We start from the raw sequence: 13,670 nt of genomic DNA, 5'->3' as shown, positions 1-13,670 counted from the left end.
GGCTATTCATACTTTCTTACCATCATTCCTCATCTTGTACGTATCAAACCAGTATGTCTTCGAGTTGTACTCTGTTAGAATGCTTGATTTTAAAATTGGTTGTTTGAGAGTTTCTGACTTAAGTTTCACTAGAAAATGCTAAATGAATTTTGACTTAAAATTAGAACTGGGTTTCTTATAATTTCTGAAATGGTCCTCAACTTTCTTTTGTCATTTTGTTCTACATATTAATATGAAGTGTCACTCTCAGTGTTGACTATTATAAAATCTAAATGCTGATCAACTATAAAGGAGTTGCCTACCCTGTAATATCAAATGTTCAGCCAAGATTTAAATCTTTATGTAAAAAGTAATAGTACACAGATCTCATTAGCCTGTAAACTTCTCTCATATTTAATAAATTGTAAATGTAAAACAAAGAACTGTGTTGAAAATAAGTTTTGTAGTTTATTATAAGTACATGTTTGATTTTTACATCTACTTTGTATATTTAAATAACTAAGGTCATGTAAAAACTTTTCAGGCAATAAAGGTTGAAGAAATGCTTTTTTGAGTCTTCAGGAGTCACCAGGAATCTTGAGGGCCAATTAAAAGCATAACGTAATCAGGCACCACTAAGAGTGAGTAAGTGGAGGGTGCTTCTACTAAGTGTCATCCTGATGGATTTCACCTTCTCTTCCCACTCTTAATGTCTTAGAGGGAAAATGCATTCTCAATATTAAAAATCATTACCACTACTAAGCATTAATAGTAATCATGAAAAGCTCTTGAATTTAAAAGTAGGGTATAAATATACCCATACACACACTTACATGCAAACATAAACAAGCAAACAAAAAGTAGGGCAAAAATTATATTAAATCCCAATCCAAAACCAATCAGGTGCAAGCACTTTTCTCATTTTAGGAATTTCTCTTGACACACCCACTATTACTAAATTCTGTTTTGTGTGTTGTATGTCTTCAGTTTTATGGATCCACTTTGATGTTCCAAAAATATTTTTGCCTCATGTAAATGTGTATAATTGGTGTGCTTATGCTTGAACCAATGCTCACCTATGTTTTCTTTCTTCTATAGTAGTGATTCTCAACCTCTAAGTAATGACCTTTTGGGGGTCAAATAACCCTTTTACAGGTATCACCTAAGACCACTGGAAAATGTGGATATTTACACTATGATTTATAACAGTAGCAAAATTACAGTTATGAAGTAGCAAAGCACCATAACATGAGGTACTATATTAAAGGATTGAAGCATAAGAAAGTTGAGAACCACTGTTCTATGGATTCAGTATTCCATCATCTTCCTTTGGCTAACAGCTCAGATAGCTACCTATGCTAACAATACATGTACAATGTAATTCTTGAGCCACTTTCTATAGGAGGATAATCCCATTACCTGTTTAAAATATTGGCAACAGCATCTCTCAAACAGAATTTGAGGTGAACTACGCTCTTTCTGTCTCTCTCTCTCTCTTTCTCTCTCTTTCTTTCTCTCTCTTTCTTTCTCTCTCTTTCTTTCTCTCTCTCTCTCTCTCTTTTTATATATATATATATATATATATATATATTCTACTGTGCACTGTCTTTTGATATTGTAGACAAAAATCTCAAGACCAAACTCTAGGTCCTCTAAGATGGAGAAGTCCTGTACCTTTTGGGTCCTCCCTTTCATAACCAAAACCCCAGAGACACAACACAACAAACCCTACAATGGGAATCTCGAAGGTACTAAGCAGGTGGCGGACTCCAGGAAACCAGAAGACTTGAATAGAAGGTACTGAATCCCCAGCATGTACTTATCACTTCTGTGTATATAGACAGAAGCCTCCAAATCAGCTGTCAAGAGACAGGCACAACAGAGAATAGAGAAAGAGTTCCCTGACTGAAGGAGATTTTTTTAACAATCCCGTCCCATTCAGTCAATCACTAGCAAGAGGATTCTCATCCAAGAAAGTTGATCTTAGGCACCTACTTGACAAAGACAGGTACAATGGTCACCTCACCTATGTTAGAAATGGGCTAGGTCTCTGTCCTAGTAAATTGCCATTAAGTCATAATTCTTAAAGAGGTAGCGTTGGCAGACTCTGGCCACTGTGACCCTTTACTCCCATGAAAGAAGACAGCGAAGCTTGTGAGTCACTGCCTCTACCTGGTAGCATTCAGACTGAGCATGGCACTATGGGTACAAATAACTCACTGCCTCCAGTGTCAGCCATCCCCAGCAGGACACGAACCATCCCTTTATTGACTGTGACTGAAATGAAGGTCAGATTCGCAGGCACCAGTTCCCAGTACCCAATAACCACATCCGCCCAGTATCTTCCCACAGACAGTCTCCTGATCTCAGGCTCCTTCTCTCTCATTGTGAACCGTGTGAGGAAGGTTATTCCTAGAGACTGTTTTTATTCATTGGTCCCTGGTTTCTTACATCTCTGCCTCACTGCCAAGCATGCCATGTGTGTGGACCCATCTGTTACCTTCCATCTCTAAACACAAGCACATACAAACACCTAGAATCCTATTTAGGTGCAAATCAAGCCCAGAAAGAAAGGCACTAATTAGGAAAGAAGAAAGAAAAAAAATCATATGGCATCATAATAAACCCTTGAACAGAAACGTAATCTTGAACAGAAAGACTAAAGCTAGAGGGACCATATCACTTGACTTCAGAGTACTTAAAATTAAAAACAACACATCTTTTATATTATAGAGTTTTCATTAAAAACAGACACAGACAAATGGAACAAGACAGAAAGTCCAGGTATAGAGCAACCCATCTGTGGCCAACTGGATTTGTTACTGTTTTGGTTTTATTCGAAGATGCCAAGAACAAACCGTGAAGGCTGGTGAGCTGGCACATGGGGAAATTATCTTGCCACCAAGCCCAATGACCGGAGTGTGATTCACAGGACCCACACGGTAGAGGGGGAGAACCGACTCTTGTAAGTTGTTCTCTAACCTCCACATGGGCATCACAGCTTGTGCACCATATTTTAAAAAGCACCCACAATAAATAGACAAAGAAATAATTAATACAATAAAAATAATAACAGAAAACGACCACACTCTGGGCACTCTTTACTAAATGGTGCTATAGAAACTGTGTATCCGTATGTAAAGGAAAGAAACAAAAGTATTTCTCACTCTACACAAAGATCAATTCAATATCCATTTAAAAAAACCACAAGACCTAAAGTCAGGCAAGTATTACAGGATAAAGGGGAAAGAGATGCTTCCCAACATTGCAGTGGACATGGATTATCTTTAGATAAGACCCGAAATATACAGAAAACAAGCAAAACTAGACAAACAGGATGGCACCAAATGAAAACACTTCTACACAGCAAAAGAAATTATCAACTGGGGGAAGATACAACCTACACAATGGGCAAAAAATATTTCAAATCATACAGTCGATAAGTGGTACATAGCAAGGATGAACAAATAACTCAACAGCAAAAAGTAATCAATTTTAAAATTCAGTATTTTTTAAAATATTTTTTAAAATTAAATATTGTTTAAGAAAACATGAATTACCAATAGCAATGAAATTAAAAAAAAACTATGATACCAGAACTTATCAGGGAAATGCAAATGAAAACCATGGGGAGACAAGGCCCTGACTCCAGAAAGCAGGGCTGTGAGGCTATGTCAAAAAGACAAATGGTAAGTTTAAGAGAGAAAGTAGAGAAAGGGACCAACACACTGCTGGTGGAGAGCAGCTGTTTTGGAAATCAACAAGGGTGCTCCTTAAAATTTAAAAGTAGAGCTGCCTGTGACCCAGAAATCCTTCTGCTGTCTGTCGAAGGGTACCTGTGCTTCCATGTCCACTATGGTACTGCTCACAATAGGAAAGACATGGAATTAACCTACGTGCCCATCAACTGACAGATGATGGCAATCCACAGTCCTCACTGCTTCCGTGCCTAGCATAATGTCTGCAGGGGTTTGTGTAAATATGTGAATGTCAGAGGAAATGGGTCCACAGGTGGATTTTGGTAACTACTACCTACGGGGGACAAGAGATGAGCTATTAACTCATTCTGATAGGCGGGAGGCCTTCAGTGGAATCTAGTTACACGTGAACTAGACCTTGAGCATTGAGCAGAAATGCATAAACCTTTGTTAAGATGCTGGACGGTGCAGGGAGAAACCTAGCTGAAGGTTCTCAGGGGCAGTAAACCACTAAGCATAAAAGCCCTGTGATGGCGAGCCATGTGAGAAGGCATGGAAGAGGATGGTATCTCAGGCTGGCAGCAGTAAATGCACAGCTATTTAGATGCATGTGCTTTATCCCGAACACACATAAGAGGTGCTGAAAGTTCTAAGTATCGGGCAAGAACGATTTCACCCTTTTAGAAACGCTTTTCCCAACAAAATGTCAGCATCTTGATTGCACTTTGATTGTTGAATCAATACAAATGGAATTCTGAAAAAAAAAATGATTTCAGAAAACAAGATCCAGGAGGCAAAAGCACTTAGGCACCTGGTACATGGCGGAAGGTGGGGTGACCTGAGAGGCACACACAGGTTCGGAGACTTTCCTTGGTTTTCTTTGTTCATTACTTGACCTACGTGTAGGATAAATGCCTAGGCATCACGGAAAGACCCTAAAAGACAATAAGCAGCAGCTTATGAATATTTAATAGAGATAAATTTTCATGCCAATAGGATTGTGATTTGATGTGCACATTTAAGACCTGCTGTGTTGTTGCTGAATCTTTACCTGGGGCAGAACTTTCAATGGCAGAGTGCTGGACCAGACCACGGACAGCCTACGGATCATCTCCTGGCATTGTGGTATAGGTCTGTAATCTCAGTCCTTGGAAGATGTAGGCAAAAGGATTAGGAGTTTGAGGATAGTTACAAATACATAGTGGGTTGGAAGAACAACCTAGACCCTGTAAGACCTTATTTCAAAATAAAAATAAATAAGACAAAATAATTTAAAAGGCATAACAAGACGATGCCATCTACAATCTCAGGATTTGTGAGACTGAGGTGGGGGATGATGAGTTCCATCTGGTTTTTTAGTAGAGCCCTATCTCAAAAGAGGGGCTATGAATTAAGGAGAATACTATGTCTAGAAAGATGCTTTCCCTGGGTGACCTCAGACATGCCCAGAGAGTCACCATGGTAGGCTGCCTAAGGCGGAAATACCCAGGAAAGCACCCATGGCACCCAGGTCCAGGCGGGGAGTAATAAAGGAAGAAAAGACACGAAGACATGTGCCTGTGAGGCTACAGGGACAAAAACGAATATTTGATGAATGACTATGTGCTATGCAGGAAAAGGCCAATTCCAGGTTTAGTCTCGACTGACTTGTAGGTCCCCTTAGGATTCTGGCAAATGCCTCTGATCACAAATGTTATTAAACTTCCGACATGAATATAAAAGAAGTGATAAAGGAACAAAATTACCTTTCAACCCACAGTCCTGCCATCCTTGCTGAGCCCCAAATCTCCACACAACACTCCAAGTGAGACCTAAAAAGCTGTACTTCTCGTCACCCCAAAATGTCCAGGTACCTGTTACATCAGAGCAGATGAATTCCTACTGCGCTAATAGACAGAAAGAGATGATACTCCATCTTGGAAATTCACCTTGGGAACCAGAGCTGGTTTTCCTGGACTAGAACCCATTTTCCAGGGCTTCACAAACTGGCTCTATGGAAATGGACTAGAAAATTAAAGTTCGATGGCATTGGGCTCCATGCTTCAGATATGGACTCAGACAAGATATGAGAGCCCTAGGATGAGAAAAGACACCACCGTAGGTCCTGACAAACCAGCTTCCTTATGAATAAACAGAATGGGACTCATAAAGTTTCTTCACCTCTGGGGCAAAAATGCCCATAAATGCCAACACAGCTATCAGAGGGCTAACCAGGAAGGAATGCCCAGTATTGTCTGTGTAATTCGGAAACGGGTGTTTCAGCTTCTGTTGTCTGCAGGCTCCTGAGCCCTAGGTGATGGGGCTACTGGGGTCAAAGCTGAGGATAAGCCTCGGCCTCTGCTGTCAGCCACCTCCCCTGGCTAAGCCTTGCTTTCATTATAATATTAAGCTCATAGATCCAGCTTTGTCCAATTCCCACATGAATGGGCAAGCAGAAAGAGATGTGATAGAATATTTTTGCTCAGAGCTTTGCTAGTGGGAGTTCTTAATCAATATTTTAATAACAACTCACAATGCACCCTCCTGCGCTGTTGTCTTCTATGTTCCCAATTTACTGCACGAAACTTTCTTTCCAGCGCCGAGCACATAAACAAGTCAAAAATTGAAACTTTGACACAAAGAAAACAAATAAAATATATTTAGAGAAATTTCCAATAGCAGAGAATAAATGTGTTTTTGATGTCTTAGCCAGCTTCGCAACAAACAAATGAAGAGCCCACTGCTGTAAGTAGATGCTTCTGAGATGGCCATCATCTGGTTATGTGACCACCAGTGCAGACATGATCGATGGGCAACTATGGTTCAGGCAGCAATGGTACCCTCTACCCAATTACCCCAAGTACTAGCCAGTAAGGTGCAGAGCTGGTGTATAACAACCCTCACAGCACCCACTCCTCCAGAGCAATCCTGAGTCTGCTTCCTGATGTGGGAGTCCCCTCTCTGTGCTGTGATTATCATTAATGAATAAAGAAACTGCCTTGGCCTGTTGATAGGGTAGAACTTAGGTAGGCAGGGAGGACTGGACTGAATGCTGAGAGAAAGAAGGGCAGAGTCAGGGGCTGCCATGGATCTGCCACCAGAGATAGACATGCTGGAACTTTGCTGGTAGGCCACGACCTCGAGGTGATGTACAGATTAATAGAAATGGGTTAAATTAATATGTAAGAGTTAGCCAAGAAGAAGCTAGAGCTAACGGGACAAGAAGTGATTCAATGGATATAGTTTCTGTGTGGTTATTTTGGTTCTGGGTGGGCAGGATGAACAAGCAGTTCCTTGCAACAGCTTCCCAGGCTTCACCACCGGTCTCTGCAGAAGCGTACCAGAGGCTTTTACCCATATTTCCCTTTACTCTCTCTCTCTCTCTCTCATGTGATCACAGGGCCTCCTATGTGGACTCTAGTGGGTGGCATGCGCCTTTTATCAGAACCTATGGGTATCATAACCCACCTTTCAAAGTCAGTGGACTCCCAATTTCTTGCCCTCATCATAACTGAATAATAAGAGCAATATTTTGAGAAACCTTATAAGAATTTTTGTTCAAAATTAAGCATTTGCAAAAACTTGTAAGGCATGGTAGCATAGGCCTCTAATCCCTCTAACTGGAAGGAGAAGACAGAAGGATTGTGAACTTGAGACCAGGCTGTGATACATGGAAAAACTTTATCTCAAAGAGTCAGGCAAGAATCACACACATGTACACACGGGCACACACATACACACACACATATATACAAACTCTGCATGTTAGTTCTGTGTTATGCAATTGCTTGGGATGGGTTCTAGTGGTCCCTGTTTCCTGGAAACAGCCTTTGTCTAATTCTCCTCCATACAAGACTGACTTGAAATATTTAATTTTCACCAAAAATCTCACTACCGCTTCCTCTAGTGCCTTAGCTGTGATATGAACTCTACAGCCTGCAGTTTTCTGGCCCTGGCATTTGCAGTCTGCAGCCTGCCCTTATGACTTTAACGGGCCACACCCTTGCTTCCTGGCTTCTTCTGGTTTGACATTTGAGCATCTTTTGTTATCAGAACCTCAAGCACACAACACAGAGACCAACATGACACAGAGGCCATGACCAACATGACTGAGGCAGTTTTTATAGGCAGCACAGAACATGCAGCTTAGAATTCTGGGTGCTGTCTCCAGTTCACAGGAAGCCTCTTGGACTGAGCTACCAGTTCTCTTAAACTGCTGCAGGATATACCAAGGGTAGGTGGGACAAAACCAAATGAATGTTGCACACAGTCCCTTACTTTTTCTTTTTTTATGTGAGTTATTTTATTTATTAATTAAAAATTTCCACCTCCTCCCATCCTCCCATTTCCCTCCCACTCCCCCCGCTCCCCTCCACCTCGCTCTCCAGTCCTAAGATAAGTCATGGTTCCCTGCCCTGTGGAAAGTTAAAGGCCCTCCCCCCTCCATCCAGGTCTAGGAAGGTGTGCATCGTTGATTAGGTATTTATTTGGTCTCTGTTGCTCTTTGATTTCCATTGCTCTTAGAAAGGTGTGTTAGCTCATTGCTAGTTTTTCCTGTAACATATCCCTGGGGGAACCATGACTCAGGCTTTCTACTCTGGCATCTTGCTGATGACTGAAACCACTTTCTTTGCTATAAAACAGTTCATCACTATTAGGAGCTGCAGTGGCAGAGAGGTTCCCACAGCCTAAACCATTTGCACCTATTTGTTTCTAATTAACCTGAGGTAATGGTGGCCACTCTGCTCTTCTGACTGCCCCTAAGGGAGAAGGACAGGGGGCCGGTCAGCAGCTGCCTATAGCACAAGAGTCAAGTGAGGCAAAGAGATGCAGAAGAGAACCATGTATGTCACAGTAGGAAGCTGCTGAGGGCTAGAAAAAATACTGTGGATATTGAAAGAGGGAAAGAAAGGGAGTGTATAGGAAGTGTGAGGGACAACAGGTAGTTGCCCTTCTGGACACTAGCCATTGAGTGCAGATGGCAGCTTGATATCCTGACCTGTTCACTGGCTGAATATGCAAGCCAGTCCTGGGGTTGCTTACCTGATTTCCTTCACCAGTCACGTTTTTCTTTTTTTATTATTATTATTTAATTTAAAATTTCCACCTCCTCCCATTTCCCTCCTGCTCCCCCATCCCCCTTCTCCTCCCTCTCCAGTCCAAAGAACAGTCGGGATTCCCTGCCCTGTGAGAAGTCCAAGGTCCTCCCTCCTCCATCCAGGACTAGGAAGGTGAGCATCCAAACAGACTAGGCTCCATGTCATTACATGCAGTAGGATCAAAACCCGTTGCCATTGTCCTTGGCTTCTCAGTCAGCCCTCCTTGTCAGCCACGTTCAGGGAGTCCGGTTTGATCACATGCTCCATCATCCAGCTGGCCTTGGTGAGCTCCCATTAGATCAGCCCCACCATCTCACCAGTCACTTTTTTACCTATTTATTTATTTATTAAAGATTTCTGCCTCCTCCCCGCCACCGCCTCCCATTTCCCTCCCCCTCCCCCATCAAGTCCCCCTCCCTCGTCAGCCCAAAGAGCAATCAGGGTTCCCTGCCCTGTGGGAAGTCCAAGGACCACCCACCTCCATCCAGGTCTAGTAAGGTGAGCATCCAAACTGCCTAGGCTCCCACAAAACCAATAGGTGCAGTAGGATCAAAAACCCATTGCCATTGTTCTTGAGGTCTCAGTAGTCCTCATTGTCCGCTATGTTCAGCGAGACCGGTTTTAACCCAGGCTTTTTCAGACCCAGGCCAGCTGGCCTTGGTGAGTTCCCGATAGAACATCCCCATTGTCTCAGTGTGTGGGTGCACCCCTCGCGGTCCTGAGTTCCTTGCTCGTGCTCTCTCTCCTTCTGCTCCTGATTTGGACCTTGAGATTTCAGTCCGGTGCTCCAATGTGGGTCTCTGTCTCTGTCTCCTTTCATCGCCTGATGAAGGTTAATATTCAGGAGGATGCCTATATGTTTTTCTTTGGGTTCTCCTTCTTATTTAGCTTCTCTAAGAACCCGAATTATAGGCTCAATGTCCTTTATTTATGGCTAGAAACCAAATATGAGTGAGTACATCCCATGTTCTTCTTTTTGGGTCTGGCTTACCTCACTCAGGATAGTGTTTTCTATTTCCGTCCATTTGCATGCAAAATTCAAAAAGTCATTGTTTTTTACTGCTGAGTAGTACTCTAATATGTATATATTCCATACTTTCTTCATCCATTCTTCCACTTTTAAGGCAATGCTGAGACCAACGCTGCTTGTGGCTGCTCTGATCTCTCCTTTCCAGTATTCTGGATCCTACTGAAAAGTTTCATGTCCTCATGCAATATCTGCCCCCATGCAAAACACCCTGTGCCTCCTTTGGGGCACCTGCCCTCTCCTAACATTTCTCAAAGGGCCGCCAGGTCTGACGTCAGTCATTCGGCCTCAGAAGCACAAGTTTCTATTTGGGTCTTAAATCCTTTCTTATCCCCCATGCTCCAAACTTTTCTTCATCTGTCTGAACATTAGTGTGTTCTTTGTTCCAGATTCTTCCCGATCTTGCCTAGATACCTAAATACCTCTACATTTGAGAATAACCTTTCTGTGTTTCTCTTATTTTTTCTTATGTTTTCATTTTACAATACTATTCTTATCCTCAGGAAAGAATGTTCACTGACTAACTAAAAAGGTCCTTCCTCCATACAGCATCAGTCAAGGTCAAGTGAGATTTGGCTTAAAAAAATATAATCCTTTTCAGAGAGAACAATTGCTCTCCATACTCACACTCATGATGAGGTCAAACTAGACAACTTGAAATCTGAAGCATGCCAGGACTGACTGGTAGTGCTGAACTCTAGAATACCCAATTGAGCTCAAACTACTGTTCATCGCTCAAGGGCCACTATTATAGACCTTGATGGAGAATGTCCACAAAGAAAAGGACCATTCAGTTGGACATGAGAGAAAAGTGACCCATGCTATTAGTGAGAAGATGCTACTATGCCTAAGAGTCAAACTGGCTCAGCACCTAAGCTCCTAGATGATTATGTAGAACATCAAGTTTCTAATCAATAAGGTAGGCAAATAATGCCCATCTAATATTTTCATTTTATTGTTCTTCTTTTTCAAATTACAATTTAATTATAGCATTTCTCCCTTTTCTTCCCTCCCTCCAAGTCCTCCCATATACTCTCTCTTATCTCCTTCAAATTCATGGCCTCTCTTTTCATGTACTTTTATTCCATACATACACATACGCACATATCCGGCTGCCCAGACCCATATACTAACACAGAAACTATACTAATTATAACACTGTTTGGCCAATATCTTAGGTGTATTCCTAACTAGCTCTTATATCATAAATTAATCCATTTCTATTAGTTTATGTATCATCACGAGGCTGTGACCTACCAGAAAAGTTCCAGCATCTGTCTCCTTTGGCACCTACATGGCATCTCTCTGACTCTGTCTTTTTTCTCCCTGCATTCGGTTTAGTTTTTCCACCTAGTTCTATTCTGCCCTGCCATAGGCCGAAGCAGCTTCTTTATTAACCAATGGTAATAAAACATATTCACAGCATACAGAGGGCATAAATTCCTAAAAATAATCGGATCACTCCATATAACACTACCTGTGTGAATGTTTTTGGAACTGATCATTTGGCACTAAACCATCAACTGGTTCACTCTTCCCTGGGGAAGGCTACATCTCTTGTCCTCAGCTTTCCTCAGTTGCTAATAGTTATTTGTGAAGAAGGGTAGAGACCTTGGCCTCATGGGCTTTTCCCCATCCAGGTGGACACATTCACTAGTGTCTTCCTTGTTTTAACATTTGGGCAGTTATGTTGGTGAGGCTTTAGTGATGTCACTTCTGATATTAGTATGAGACACAATCTGACAGGAAATTTTCTGAATATCTGGCTCTTACAATCCTTCCCCTGCCTCTTCTATAACGTTCTCTGAACTGGAAAGAAACCATGTCTGCTATTGGAAGCTTGGTCAAATAGACAGTGAGACTGACATCATGGTGGTTGGAAGAGAATCAACAAGTACTGGTTTAATAAAGCAACATAATTTCTAATGAAAATCTTTAAATATCTGTTCTTCTGCCCACAGATAAGTATAGTCTTCACACTTTATCAAGGAAATTTCTCTTCAAAACAGATGGAGACCACTACAGAAAACCACAATAAATTAAAATGTAGAGTTGTGAATTCCAGTCTCATCTGATACATCTACAAAACATTATCTTCCAAATTTTGATGTGAAACCTACTGTAGTTCCTAATATTTTTCAGACACTTAATAAATATTATTCTTTTATCCCTACCTTGTATGATTCTATAACTCTTTTGTGCTTATCTTAGCCATACATATTTTAATATTTTATTATCTACTATCATTAGATATGATCAGGGTGTTAAAAACTAGTTTATTTTATTTTTAATGGTTTTAGCAGGCTGGAGGTATAGGAAGAGGTAGAGTACTTGCCATAGGTGTGCATAAGGCAACCACATAACCCAACACCACAACATAAAGTAAACCTGAAAAGGTAGGGTTGCTGGAGAGGTGGCTCAGTGATTTACACTACTTGTTTCTCTTACAGAAGACCTGAATTTGACTCCCAGTATAGACAAGATGACTGACAACCATCTGCAGCTCCCGTATCAGAGAATCCAATGACCTTTCTTGACATATGGCACAAGGCATGCCCATGGCACATACATACAGAAGAAACGCCCATTCATATAAAAAACATAAAACAGGTAGTAAATTGTGAATCAAATATTAAAAGTGAACAAAGGGAACCGATTCAGAGTGACAGCTCAGCATGGACTTCCATGAGCACTGATGCTTCTGCATGTACCCATGAAATAAACTACAACAGGTGGAGAGCCTGGTATCGTTATGCTTCCTGACTTTTTTCTTCTTTTTGTAATGACTTAAATTAACTTGATAAATTATTTCTTCTCCACTCAACTAAAGTTGGGAGATAGTCCTAAACCAAGAAATCAACTCTGGATACAAAAAATGGACCTAAGCCATTTGCCGAAATGAGAAAACAGAGGTAATCAGTGGGCGGTTGGCACATGGGACTGATGAGGTTGGCCAATGTGAACCAAATTACAATGTTCACTTTACCAGTGGTCACACATTAGGGAAATCTTTTTTTTTTTTTTTTTAGGGAAATCTTTTATTCTCTATTGCAGTATTCCATATAGTAGAGTCCTTAAAATTGAATTTGCTTTTGCTTCTATATGATATTAAACTGCAGAATAATTTTTGAAATAAATCCTCAGAATACCTTTTGCTTCACAGACAAGGTCACAGCTTCAAGAAAGCTTGATATTTAATGTGAGAGACAGAGAGAGCCCAGAACTTCGTGTGATGTTATGCACAGAATGTCTGATGAGAAACTGGGCATCATTCTTCATTGCCTTATTCTGCATCTTTCGGTATTAAAAAATACTGTTCTGTTGAAAGTAGTCAATGACAATGAACAAAAAATCACATTACCATATTGTCTCCAGTCTGAAGTATCCGGGGATAAGTACTGCCATAAGATCAGGTTGTTGAGATGGTTTAGGTAGGAGGGGAGAGAATGGAAACCCTTCTGGTTATACCACACCTGAAAAAGAAGGAGACGATGAATCTCATGAGAGTGGTTCTCAATTCTGTTCATGTGTCACTAAGCATCAACAGCACCTGAACACAGGACTCGGAGCAGCGTTCCCTCATGGCTGACAGTGACAGCCAATTTCAGGCTGCTAATTTTATATTTATCTCAAGCATATAATTTACAGCTAAAAATAGATTAATTTTCCCCAGAACAAATGCAAATGTTGCTTTATAATTATAGTCTCACAGGATTTGGGACTGAAGCCCATTATTTTTTTTTTCTTTCTCAGTTGGTAAGCTAATGAAATTTGACCTGCAAATGAAAGGCATGGAGGATGATCAGAAAAAATGATTACTTTCAATTTAATAACTGCACGTGGAACATCATTTCTCAAAATATATTGAATTGAACATTTGTTGAGCAT

The 13,670-nt window shown here is 41.0% G+C and overlaps 1 protein-coding gene across 2 annotated transcripts in view; it reads right to left on the bottom strand.

The window, feature by feature from the left end:
• Abca13 (ATP binding cassette subfamily A member 13) overlaps positions 1-13,670 on the bottom strand; it is a 399,663-nt gene that overhangs the window by 120,403 nt on the left and 265,590 nt on the right. For both annotated transcript variants that reach the window (XM_050141226.1, XM_050141225.1), the window contains one exon: positions 13,144-13,255. In XM_050141226.1, the coding sequence (XP_049997183.1) occupies positions 13,144-13,255 (112 nt within the window). The remainder of the gene's footprint in view (positions 1-13,143; positions 13,256-13,670) is intronic.

This window comes from Alexandromys fortis, unplaced genomic scaffold, assembly GCF_014885135.2.
Source record: "Alexandromys fortis isolate MF-2015 unplaced genomic scaffold, M_Fortis_MF-2015_v1.1 scaffold_7, whole genome shotgun sequence".
NCBI classification, from domain to species: Eukaryota; Metazoa; Chordata; class Mammalia; order Rodentia; family Cricetidae; genus Alexandromys; species Alexandromys fortis.
The sequence above is the reverse complement of the archived record's forward strand: the minus strand, read 5'-3'. Positions and strand labels throughout refer to the sequence as shown.